Genomic DNA, 13,401 nt, shown 5'->3' on the forward strand with positions numbered 1-13,401 from the left:
CCCTAAACCTTACAATCACCCTGGACACTACAAAACCCACATAAATACCCATGTCACACCCTGACCTAACTAAAATAATAAAGAAAACAAAGAATACTAAGGCCAGGGCGTGACATAGCCCCCCCCTTAAGGTGCGAACTCCGGGCGCACCAGCACAAAGTCTAGGGGAGGGCCTGGGTGGGCATCTGACCACGGTGGTGGCTCAGGCTCAGGGCGAGGTCCCCACCCCACCATAGTCAATCCCAGCTTATATCTCCCCCTACAAATGACCACCCTCATATTACCCCCACTTAATCTTTTGGGTAACATCGACACAAGGGGCAGCACCGGGATAAGGGGCAACACCGGGATGAGGGACGGCAGCTCCGGGCTGAGGGACGGCAGCTCCGGGCTGAGGGACGGCAGCTCCGGGCTGAGGGACGGCGGATCCTGGCTGGCTGGCGGATCCTGGCTGGCTGACGGCTCTGGCTGGTCATGGCTGGCTGACGGCTCTGGCTGGTCATGGCTGGCTGACGGCTCTGGCTGGTCATGGCTGGCTGACGGCTCTGGCTGGTCATGGCTGGCTGACGGCTCTGGCTGGTCATGGCTGGCTGACGGCTCTGGCTGGTCATGGCTGGCTGACGGCTCTGGCTGGTCATGGCTGGCTGACGGCTCTGGCTGGTCATGGCTGGCTGACGGCTCTGGCTGGTCATGGCTCGCTGACGGCTCTGGCTGGTCATGGCTCGCTGACGGCTCTGGCTGATCCGGTCTGGCGGAAGGCTCTGGCTGATCCGGTCTGGCGGAAGGCTCTGGCTGATCCGGTCTGGCGGAAGGCTCTGGCTGATCCGGTCTGGCGGAAGGCTCTAGCGGCTCCTGTCTGGCGGACGGCTCTAGCGGCTCCTGTCTGGCGGACGGCTCTAGCGGCTCCTGTCTGGCGGACGGCTCTGTAGGCTCATGGCAGACGGGCGGCTTTGCAGGCTCATGGCAGACGGGCGGCTTTGCAGGCTCATGGCAGACGGACAGTTCAGACGGCGTAGGGCAGACGGGCAGTTCAGGCGCCGCTGGGCAGACGGGCAGTTCAGGCGCCGCTGGGCAGACGGGCAGTTCAGGCGCCGCTGGGCAGACGGGCAGTTCAGGCGCCGCTGGGCAGACGGGCAGTTCAGGCGCCGCTGGGCAGACGGGCAGTTCAGGCGCCGCTGGGCAGACGGGCAGTTCAGGCGCCGCTGGGCAGACGGCAGACTCTGGCCGGCTGAGACGCACTGTAGGCCTGGTGCGTGGTACCGGAACTGGAGGTACCGGGCTAAGGACACGCACCTTCAGGCTAGTGCGGGGAACAACAACAGGGCACACTGGACTCTCGTGGCGCACTCTAGGCCTGGTGCGTGGTACCGGAACTGGAGGTACCGGGCTGAGGGCACGCACCTCAGGGCGAGTGCGGGGAGAAGGAACAGTGCGCACAGGGCTCTGGAGACGCACAGGAGGCTTGGTGCGTGGTGCCGGAACTGGAGGCACTGGGCTGGAGACACGCACCATAGGGAGAGTGCGTGGAGGAGGAACAGGGCTCTGGAGATGCACTGGAAGCCTGGTGCGTGGTGTAGGCACTGGTGGTACTGAGCTGGGGTGGGAAGGTGGCGCCGGATATACCGGACCGTGAAGGAGGACACGTGCTCTTGAGCACCGAGCCTCCCCAACCTTACCAGGTTGAATGGTCCCCGTAGCCCTGCCAGTGCGGCGAGGTGGAATAGCCCGCACTGGGCTATGCAGGCGAACCGGGGACACCACCTGTAAGGCTGGTGCCATGTACGCCGGCCCGAGGAGACGTACTGGAGACCAGATACGTTGGGCCGGCTTCATGGCACTCGGCTCGATGCCCAACCTAGCCCTCCCAGTGCGGCAAGGTGGAATAGCCCGCACTGGGCTAAGCACGCGTACTGGGGACACCGTGCGCTTTACCGCATAACACGGTGTCTGACCAGTACGACGCCCTCTTACTCCACGGCAAGCCCGGGGAGTTGGCTCAGGTATCCAACCCGGCTTCGCCACACTCCCCTTTATCCCCCCCCCAATAAATTTTTGGGTGTTACTCACGGGCTTCCAGCCACTCTGCCTTGCCTTTGCCTCATAAAACCGCCTCTCCGCTTTCGCTGCCTCCAGCTCCGGGACGGCGATATTCCCCTGGCTGAGTCCAGGGTCCTTTGCCGTCCAGGATCTCCTCCCATGTCCATGAGTCCTGTTTACTTTGCCGCTGTTGTTGGTTCCGATCATGCTGCTTGATCCTGTTGTGGTGGGGAATTCTGTCACGATCGTGTGGAGGAGAGACGGACCAAAACGCAGCATGAGGAAAATAAGCCATCTTCTTTTAATAAATGAACGAAGATGAACATAAAACGAAAACACTATACAAACAAACAAAAAACAACAAATGATCGTGAAGCTAAATAACGCAAGTGCACAGAACAGCAACAAACGTTAAACAAGACAATTCCCCACAACAAACTAAAGCCTATGGCTACCTTAAATATGGCTCCCAATCAGAGACAACAGAAACCAGCTGTCTCTAATTGGGAACCCATTCAGGCAACCATAGACTTTCCTAGACAACTACACACAACATAGACACAGCTAGACAACTATACTAAACATAAAGCCAACTACTCTAAATAAACCCCCTAAACCTTACAATCACCCTGGACACTACAAAACCCACATAAATACCCATGTCACACCCTGACCTAACTAAAATAATAAAGAAAACAAAGAATACTAAGGCCAGGGCGTGACATTCGGTTACAAACTATGTCTTTGTGACAAGCTCTAAATTAGCATGCATTTTCGAAATGTTTTGATTTGTGACAGAAATAATAAACCTTTTAGCCAAAGTTAGGGAGAGGGAAGACTTTTAAGAAACAACAATAATCTAGAGAAACTTTTTAGTGTGATTAATCTGTTCCAAAACATAATGTATATCTTTTCTGGGCATGAGCCCAATGATATTAAATGGATAAATCAATTTCTGTTAGAAAAACCAAAAATATTTCTTAAGTTGCCAGATTCAATATTTCTTAAGTTGCCAAGCATGTTGTCAGCTATCAATTTACATCTAGTTTACTGAACAGTTGCAGATAAGAGATAATGGCCCGAGTATTTTTCCTGGACATTTTGTTTTTCTTGGACGCCTACGATTAGGTCAGGAGATACCGGTAATTACGTTTGGATGAGTCTTTCTGTATTCACTCCTCTAACGATCTTTAGTCTTTTTGAAAGCCACAGTAAATACTTTGACTTTCTACTACAGTTAAGTTGTTTTCTTGGTTAGCTTCCTGAAAGCTTGTGTCAAGCTGTTCTCTGGGAAATTGGAAGGCGGAGAGCAGAGTCAGTCTAAAACTGTAGTGTTTTGGTGAAAACATGATTTATAGTGTGTAGAAGAAGTAGTCCCCAGCTGCCTTTAACCTTTTGCTGCAGTGGGCTAAATCAGGGTCTTAAACAAATCTACTTTGAAAGAAAAGTATACACTTCACACACATGGTTATGGGCTTAGAAAAAAGAAGACACCTTGTACCATGTCAGATATAGAGTTGAAATATATTCCATTTTGAGTTTGCATCCCAATATTACACTTTATATACATTACAGAAGACTGAAATATAACAAAAGCGTTTGACATAGAAACACCAGATTTTCTGTGTTAAAAAAAAAGAAGTTTATTAATTCTGAAAAATATTAATAACATTCCACCCATGCTAAGAGCTCCACTTACAGTACTTTCTTGGTAGACTTCTGAATAAATCATTAAAGATGCACTATGCAGAAATCACTCCGCCATTTCCTGGTTGCTAAAATTTTAATAGTTCACCTAATTTCAGTTTATGTGACAAAACAAGCAAGTATAGTGCAGAGAATCTTTGTACCATCTAAACCCGCTGTGAAATATATTTTACATAAACAAAAAAGATAGTATTTTCAGCTGTTTGAAGCTGGTGAACAAAACCGAACGTAAAAGACTCAAAAACAAAACTTAAGAACGGGAAGCATAGAAATAGTGCACATAGAACAGATCTACTGCTTCTTAGACTTGCTTTCAATTAGACAACATTTCTATGTAAATTTGTTTTTGTCGCCCAAAAAGTTACATATTGCAGCTTTGAAGTGGTAGATCTGTTCCAACCAGGAAATGGCTGAGAGATTTCTGCATAGTGCATCTTTAACTACAGAGTTTAATGGTTTCCATTGGAGACAAGACACTATCAGCACAGCACCCTTAACAACTTTTTCCAGACGGTTGTGACATTAAGAGAGCAATCAGAAAATAATAACTACGGACTAAGTATTTTACCAACACTCTTCTTTTAAGTTTTCCTTTGCCTTAAGTATCCATCTGTCTTATTTAACCACACCAAACGTAACATATCATACTAATTTCAGTGTCCTGTACTGACATTTACTATGTTACGTCTAGTCTATGAGACCAGGCTGGCCTATCAGCTGGTGTAGGATGACATACAGTACATTCAAGGAAGTGACTTGTATAAGAAGCGACCAATGGTCTGTGTCTGTTGTCAAGGTGAGGATGTCTGTGGTTTTCACAAAGAAGTGAAGAGGAATATGACATTAGTGTGAAAACTAGAACAAAACAAGATCATGATTTTGGGGATATTCACAAAATGTTATCCAGAGAAGAGTCCTTTGGAGGAAGGATTGTTGACATATATTTGACATTTGTATCTTAAAGCATAATTGGGAAATAATTAATTGAAGTTGGAATGTTTGTGATATTTTGGCCTTACCTAAATGTCTGTTAAGTCCGTTAAGACTCCATAATGTTTCATCTGTAGGTGCTACAAAGCAGAAATTGGTCTCATATGAAGCTTCACCACTTGCTATGTAATATGAGTAGTATTTTCTTACATACATTTATAAATATTGAAAAAATATACAAAAAATGTATCTGACTAATTTTTCAATATATTGTTGACCATAATACACTCTACATGCATATCAACGTTCTGGAGTGGATCTCTGCTACTTATAGACAAATTATCCCATTTGTGACAGCCTGTATGCCTTCCCACCTATTTGTTTCATGTCTCTGGTAGCACACACAAGTCAGCATGGACAGAATGCAAGAGTAGACTAATATTTGCCGTATTCTAATAATTCTCATGTGTCAAATTAGCCTATTGCCATGGTCCGTGCCAAGGTGAGACTTGCTCTCCTGTATATCTGAAATAATTGGATGGTGAAAATTGCATCCAGCCAACCAGAAAAGCAAGGCGAACAATTCTGGCATTCTTGAAAATCAAGACAATCCTTGTCCTGCAAAGAAACATCATTTTTTTATAGTTGAAAAATAGATTTAGCAAGCAGTAGGCATTTACATATGTGGAGTGGAGCTTTATACAGTGCCTTCAGAAAGTATTCCTACCCCTTGACTTATTCCACATTTTGTCGTATTACAGCCTGAATTCAAAATGGATTAAATCACACATCTACACACAATAACCCATAAAGAAAAAGTTTTAAAGTGTTTTTTGAAATATTTGCACATTTCTTGAAAATGAAATACAGAAATATCTCATTTACATAAGTATTCACACCCCTGACTCAATTCGTATTAGAATCAGCTTTGGCAGCGATTACAGCAGGGAGTCTTTCTGGGTAAGTGTCTAAGAGCTTTGCACACTTGGAAAGTACAATATTTGCCCATTATCCTTTTCAAAATTCTTTAAGTTCTGTCAAATTGGTTGTTGATCATTGCTAAACAGCCATTTTCAAGTCTTGCCATAGAATTTCAAGCCGATTTAAGTCAAAACTGTAACCAGGCCACTCAGGAACATTCACTGTCTTCTTGGTAAGCAACTCCAGTGTAGATTACTTTAGTGCCTTGTTGCAAACAGAATGCATGTTTTGGAATATTTTAATTCTGTACAGGCCTCCTTCTTTTCACTCTTTCAATTAGGTTAGTATTGTGGAGTAACTACAATGTTGTTGATGCATCCTAACTTCTCTCCTATCACAGCCATTAAACTCTGTAACGTTTTAAAGTCAACCTTGGCCTCATGGTGAAATCCCTGAGCGGTTTCCTTCCTCTCTGGCAATTGAGTTAGGAAGGACGCCTGTATCTTTGTTTTCACTGGGTGTATTGATACGACAATATAAAGTGTAATTATTAACTTTACCATGGTCAAACGGATATATATTTGTATTTTTACCCATGTAACAAAACAGTAGGTGCCCTTTTTTGCTAGATGGTGAAAAACCTCAGTGGTCTTTGTGGTTGAATCTATGTTTGAAATTCACTGCTCGACTGAGGGACCTTACAGATAATTGTTTGTGTGGGTTACAGAGATGAGCTAGTCATAAAAAAAACATGTTAAACACTATTATTGCACACAGAGGGAGTACATGCAACTTCTGTGAATTTTTACTCCTGAAATTATTTAGGTTTGCCATAACAAAGGCAAAGATTACGTATTGACTCAAGACATTTCGGGATTTTATTTTTCCTTTATTTGTAAACATTTAGAAAAACATAATTCCACTTTGACATTATGGGGTATTGTGTGTAGGCCAGTGACAAAAAAAATCGACATTTTATAAATTTTTAATTCAGGCTGTAACATTTAGTCAAAGTGTGTGATGAATCATTTCTGAAGATACTGTAGTTATGTGATGACATCACATGCCCCACGTACCTTCGAAATTATTCGGCAATCATCATTTATTCGTAAAAACACAGGTTACATCATTTGTCGCAATAAACAAAGAAAGACAAAAGAAAAAACCCACCCCTGTCGAATGGATAAACATTTTGTTGATCTTTAGGACATTTATCCTATAGCTGCAGTTTCCATTACACATGTTGCAGTGTTATTTTGCGACATAGCTTTTGCTTTGTAGTATAAACTTAAATGGAAACCTGCCTAACATGCACATATTGCTCTTTAAAATGAATCATTACTTTAAAACGAGCAAAAGATCCCACTCTGGAACTTAGATATGCCCATTGAACATATTATGTTCAACAATAGAAACATTTGCCAAATCAAAAATGGTACATTTTACATGTCTATATTTTCCAAAATGCATTAATTAATGTAAGACAATTATAATTTAACTCCAAATACTACTCATATTTGCAGAGCAAGCTGTAAAACACTATCGAGTCTTAAAGCTGCGATCGGTCCATTGTCCATTTGCAATATTACAATAGCAAAGATGTTTTAAAACAACGAACACTGTTTTTTCCCTCAGCATATCATTGCACGCGCGATAGAAAAGTATAGTATGTACTAACGATTTTTTTTTTTACCACAATTCTTGACGCTAGTTTCTTCAAACCAAAACGAATGCGCTTGGGGCGGCCAATGGCTCTGTTTTGCCTATCGCGGATCACAGCTTTAAAAAGAGGCCCAGGTAAGGCCAAAAAGATACAAATGTCAAATACACGTCAACAATCCTTCCTCCAAAGGACTCTTCTATCGATTAAATGATATGAAAATCGCCAAAATCATGGGCTTGTGTTGTTCTAATTTCATGAGGAATCACCCATTAGCTTCTGTTTAATTAGAACAGTTGTTTCTTTACTTAGATATTTTCAAAAATATAGAAAAAAACAGGTCAGTTCATGTCATTACTGCTGAAACAACCCCGAGTGAGTAGGTCAACATAAACATGTTGAATTCACTTAGCTACACACTACAAATGGATCAAATAGAAAATGTAATAAACACAATAGAACCCAATAGTCCGACATCCAAAAACCATATGAAAGCACACTCAACGAGATGCAGTATAGTAAACATCATTTTCCATTGTCACACACACACAAAGTGTTTGCTGGCTCAGATTATTCTTGCAGTGTAAAATGTATAGGCTACTTGTGACTGAGTGTCATTGACTTTCCCACCTCATATTCTATTGGACATTATCCTTGTATTCAGTTTCTTGAAAAAGGATCTCAGTTTGCACAGCTTGCATTTCTTCTTCTTTTTATTCCTCCCTTTCTTATAGACCCCGTTCCATTTCGGCTCGTCCTCGTCCCCCCCAACCCAGGGTACCCAGGCCCCCCCGTTGCGGTCTGGATTGGCCCGGGGATCGTCGGTGGGGAACCTAACAGGGACGGCAGTGCAGTTGTAGTAGGCCAGACGTGCTAGCAGATTCTTGACCACATCAGGCCTCTGCACAGCCATGTCACTGCGTTCATAGGGGTCTCCTGTGATGTTGAAGAGCCACACAGACTTCCCTGTTGCCTCAGTGTTCCGCTCCAGGTTCCACCAGCTGCCTGGGAAGTTGGCCAGTACCTGTGGTGGGACCCAGTCTCCATGGCCCGGGTCCCCTGTCAGCAGCTTCCAGTCCCCCACCCGGATGGCAGCTTGGACCGAGGTGTCCCACACATGCTGGGCCTCCTGTCCAGACGCAGACGCCAGGCCAGAGCGCCGGTGGAGTGGGTCAATGTTATGGAGGATCTCCAGGCGTGGGGACTCTCTGCCCTCACTGATGGTTGGCCATACATTGTAGCCGTCAAGACCCTCAGTCAGTGACACGTTACCCCCAGCCAGACCAACCAGGGTTGGGTACCAGTCAGTGATGTGCAGGAGGGCCTTGGAAACCCTCCGCTTGTGACGCAGCAGGGGGCTGTGTACGAAGCCCACCCCACGGACCCCTCCCTCCCAGTAGGTCCCCTTACGCCCCCGTAGGGGCCAGTTACTCCCCCCAGTGAACGGCTGGGCACCGTTGTCAGTGGAGAAGATGAGCACACTGTTGCGGTAGTAGCCGTACTTGCGCAGAGCGTAGGTGACATTGCGTACAGCCTCGTCGACGATGGACACCAAGGCTGCGTACTTCCTTCTGGCTACGTTCCCCATCCCGCGGTAGGGGTAGATGTAGGCCTTGGGCGACTGCAGGGGTGTGTGCACAGCCTGGAGAGAGAGGAACATGAACAGGGGCTGGCGGGACGGGTCGTGAGTGGACAGGATCTTGCGTACCCTCTGCGTGTAGAGGTGGGTGGAGAACTTGCCTCCACGGCCCCAGGCCACGGTCTCCCCCTCATGGAGGTCGTAGCCACACAGGCCTGGTCCGTCACAGGAGCCATACGTGTAGTAGTCCACACTGCCCGTCAGAGAGCCAAAGTAGCTGTGGAAGCCTCGGCGCGTGGGCAGACACTCCTTCCTGTAGAAGCCAAGGTGCCATTTGCCCACCATGTGAGTAGCGTACCCTGCTTCCTGCAGCCGCTGTGGGAGTGTGGTCATGTCCAGGGGGAGGCAGTTGGGCTGTCGAGGCCGGATGATGGAGTGCTGGAGGCCTGTGTGGATCTGGTATCTGTGTAGGGAGAAATAATTTCCAACAGCTAATCTTATTCATCTTCATTCATTGTGTAAAATAAACCCATTCAATGCTGGAGCTGATCAATAGAGTCATGATGCTGAGAACACTCTTATTGAAGATACACTTTCCTCACAGATAAGTATGCTGTGCTCTACCAACCATTAAATTACTATGTGGTTGGCAAAGCTTGTTTTACAGCCTGACTGCAGCTTTCAAGACATTAAAGGCAATTCATTAAGTCAATTAGTCTTGAAGGAAACTCTTCTAAACATTAGCATCTGTTTTCGGCCAGAAGTGTGCAACAGCTTGTCACCCACCAGGGAAGGAGAAGGGTACTGTTGGGATACTTTGCAAGGATATGGGTGAGCGAGCAAAGGAATGTTGCAGGAATCAGAAGAACGAGTATATCCCCCTATTGAACTATAGTAAACACTGATGTTGAAAAGGTGCTGCGGCCACTAACAGAAATACCAAAACATTCCAGGTAAAAGAAGAGATATTGAAGTTTTCATCAGTCCTGAACACGTACCTATTTATATCACCGTGTAGCACTTCAGTTACATTGTACCACATGAAAACACTTGCACCTTGTCCCTATATAACGTTTGTCTGGCCACCCAGGTTCTTAGCGTGGTCTGATATCTGGGTGGTCTACACTGCAGTAAGCAGACACACTCCACTTCCTTCAGACAAGTCCCTTCCTCCCACGACCCACACCAAGTCCAAAATGAGCATGTGGTGAGAGAGAGTCCACTGAGAGTTCATGTAATGGGTGACGCAGTACAGATATACACACACCTATACAGAAACATTCCATGGCTCTTTTTTCTCTCTTCATTCCTCATAGCTTTAACAGTCAATAGGATGGTTATTAGGCCTTGGCCTTCTGTCCACATCTCTTTCAGGCACATAGTGAGTGTGTCATGTCCTCACTCCTCAGCCCAAAAAAACAACTGTCTTGCTCCTGTTCATCACCCTCCCCTGTGGGTTGTTCATTAGCTGAGAGTTGCTGGGGAGAAAACAGCTAATTCAATTCTTCTTAGAAACACTGTGGAGATTCAGACTCTGGGGTGAACTGTTTCTTTGCAAGAGAGATCCCCTAGTGACAGGCTACCAACCAACCCCATTACACACACACGTGCACACAAACACACACACACACACACACACAGACAAAGTGCTCTGACGGCCCCACAGATATTGTTCAGGATGCAGTGCAGCAGCTGTGTGGTATGTCAACTTCACCACTCAAGAACAGTCGGTCAAGCAAACCCTGCAATGAAAAAAGTTCCTGGCAATCCATTTTCACAAAATGTTTCCACAAACGTACATTGTCCTGGTAAGACCTCCCCCAAGTTGTGAACTTGAAGAGATGTTAGGACATATCAACAAGTACAACCTACTCGGAGTACTATGATAGAGGGAATATAGCCCGTGTTTGTTTCAGACACACAACTTTGAGGAGGCAAGGACTCCATCCAAGCATTTGTGTCGTTCCCTTTCAATTATTTTCCTACCCTGGCGCTCATATGGTTGTGTTTATCCAGTCTTTAACAGCCCTCATCCATTGTTTCACAATTACTGGCCTCATCCTGCAGCTCTCCACGTTGCTCTCAACAGCAGATGTTTCTACTCATGTACCCTGGGTAGAAACAGAGGTATCTACTAGAGCATTGATCTCCCCCAACAGTGTACAGCTCTTTCCTGGTAAGTTATAGTAAAATAAGTGACTATTTGGCAAATGACAGTATCCCTGACCTCTATTGTAGATGTATTCAATCTCTGTTCAATGTCTGTGGGAAAACTAAGCAATTTTGTTTCGCTTTCCCGACTCGCCTTCATTCGCTGAGAATTCCGAACCTTGTGAATGATCCTCTAACTCATCTGTTATGACATACTGTCGATGCCAGCAGTAGTACTTCCAGTAAATGTTACGGTTGCTCTGGATGAGTCAGCTCAAGGGACACACCATTAGTGCAAACATTTAACAGTTGTTTTCAGTGCTGAATGAGACACTTCAAAGTACTCTACATATGTTAGGGCACTGCATAGTTCAGTCTTTTTTAAATTTATTTTTTAACCTTCATTTAACTAGGAAAGTCAGTTAAGAACACATTTTTATTTACAATGACAGCCTAGGAACAGTGGGTTAACTGCCTTGTTCAGGGGCAGAATGAGAGATTTTTAGGGACTCTGAGTCTTAGGGACTCTTAGGCCCTAAGGGGCACACAAGTTGGCTAACAAAGGAATGCATTGTACCATGCATGCACATATTTATCACCAAACGCAACCAGCATCTTGATCAGGAGATGATGCATTATAACGTTTTGTGGTTTCTCTATACTTGTAATTACTCACCTGGCTGTACACTGTCATTGCCGATAATGTTGCCCACATAAAACAATTCGTGTTATGTTTAATCTGTGATCAAGAGAACCAATTACAAGCACATCTTCAAGGATATCCGTGTCAAAACGCCGGATGCTGAGGCTTTTATGCTTACCTGCCCGTGATCAACTGACTGCGTGACGGAGTGCAGATAGGTTGAACATAGTAATTCTCCAGCTTCACCCCCTCCGCGGCCAGTTTGTCCAGAGTTGGAGTCCGAATGTCCGGGTTGTGATAACCTATGTCATTGAAGCCTTGGTCATCCGTCAGTATGAATATAATGTGTGGTGGTTGCTTTGGCTCAAACGTAATAGAGGCATCGTTTTGAGTGTGCTCCTCCACTTGATTCGGCTTGATCCAGTCCATGGATAGGTAGCCAAAACTTAACAGACTGACCATTGAGAGGCTGGTAACTGCGTGCATTTTTACTGATTTTAGAGTGTACTTGGACAGAGTCGTTAGGGTACTCGCACTCTAGTCTCTGGTTTTTCTTTTTGTATTACACACATTCTTGAAATAATACGTATACACACGCGCGTAATTGATGATCCTAGGATGCAGAGTGGAAACATTGTTTCTGCCGCAGATTCTCATTCGTCATCACGACGGTCTTCTGCGTTTACAACGTCCAAGCTTCTCTTCTGTAAACTTGGCCTCTAAACTTTGAAAGCTACTACTGCACATTATAAAGTTGCATCGTTTCCAGGCACGCTGATAACCATTCCCTAGTCCTCACTAAACACTGGCCGGCCAAGTATGGTTTGATATTTACAGTAGCCCACATTAGCCTATCTTTTCCACTATTTCTCCTCTCAGTGGTTGTTAACTCCGCCCGCGTCTCATCACCGAACATGAAACAAGACCCCTTCATGGACCCACCCACTGCCCCTGGTACAAGAAAAGCCCGGTGCGGCTCATCTCAAGGAAAGTTGCCTAGACCCTGCATTGAAATAAAATCATTTATTTTACGCAACAAGTTTTTTTAAACGAACATAAATCAAAAATCTCGGATTATGGGTAGAATCACTTTATTATTAAAGTTAGAATGGGAGTAGGCTAAAGTGAACACACTACAATTAGGCCTTTCTTGTGCTCAAGTATGCCCATGTTATTTAAGTAGCCTGTCTGCATTTCAAAAGTTCTACGACAGACTTTATATTTCATGATATGATGATAACTCTAATATTTAAAGTCAGAATGGGAGTAGGCAGGCTTCAGTCAGCCTACATGTAGGCGTATGTTGTGGCTACTGCTGTATTCCAAAGGTTGTGTGATGGACCCTGCCCTTTAGAGAGGAGAATCATGAACCAGGACGTCTACCTCCTAATCAGTCTATGTGTGCAGTAATCTAGCACTACATTATATATCCCTTTATAGACTCCATGCCCTCGGCTAGGATGCGGCTACAAAGAGAAGGTACAGTTGAAGTCGGAAGTTTACATACACTTAGGTTGGAGTCATTAAAACTCGTTTTTCAACCACTCCACAAATTTCTGGTTAACAAACTATAGTTTTGGCAAGTCGGTTAGGACATCTACTTTGTGCATGACACAAGTCATTTTTCCAACAATCGTTTACAGACAGATTACTTCACCTATAAATCACTGTATCGCAATTCCAGTGGGTCAGAAGTTTACATACACTAAGCTGACTGTGCCTTTAAACAGCTTGGAAAATTCCAGAAAATGATGTCATGGCTTTGGAAGCTTC

The 13,401-nt window shown here is 45.0% G+C and overlaps 1 protein-coding gene across 1 annotated transcript; it reads right to left on the reverse strand.

Annotated features, from left to right (window-relative positions):
• Positions 1–6,463: 6,463 nt before the first annotated feature.
• LOC139536890 (arylsulfatase I-like) lies at positions 6,464–12,449 on the reverse strand. Its single transcript, XM_071337594.1, has 2 exons — positions 11,807–12,449; positions 6,464–9,297 (listed from the first exon to the last, which is right to left on the reverse strand). The coding sequence occupies exons 1-2, from the start codon at positions 12,112–12,114 to the stop codon at positions 7,887–7,889; spliced, it is 1,719 nt and encodes a 572-aa protein (XP_071193695.1). The 5' UTR covers positions 12,115–12,449; the 3' UTR covers positions 6,464–7,886.
• Positions 12,450–13,401: the final 952 nt, after the last annotated feature.

Source organism: Salvelinus alpinus, chromosome 13 (assembly GCF_045679555.1).
Source record: "Salvelinus alpinus chromosome 13, SLU_Salpinus.1, whole genome shotgun sequence".
NCBI lineage: Eukaryota > Metazoa > Chordata > Actinopteri > Salmoniformes > Salmonidae > Salvelinus > Salvelinus alpinus.

Coding starts and splice junctions, on each gene's coding strand:
- LOC139536890 (XM_071337594.1), bottom strand. CDS start 12,114: ATGCACGCAGTTACCAGCCTCTCAATGGTCAGTCTGTTAAGTTTTGGC. Junction 9,298..11,806: donor AGTCAGTTGATCACGGGCAG/GTAAGCATAAAA, acceptor CTCCCTACACAG/ATACCAGATCCACACAGGCC.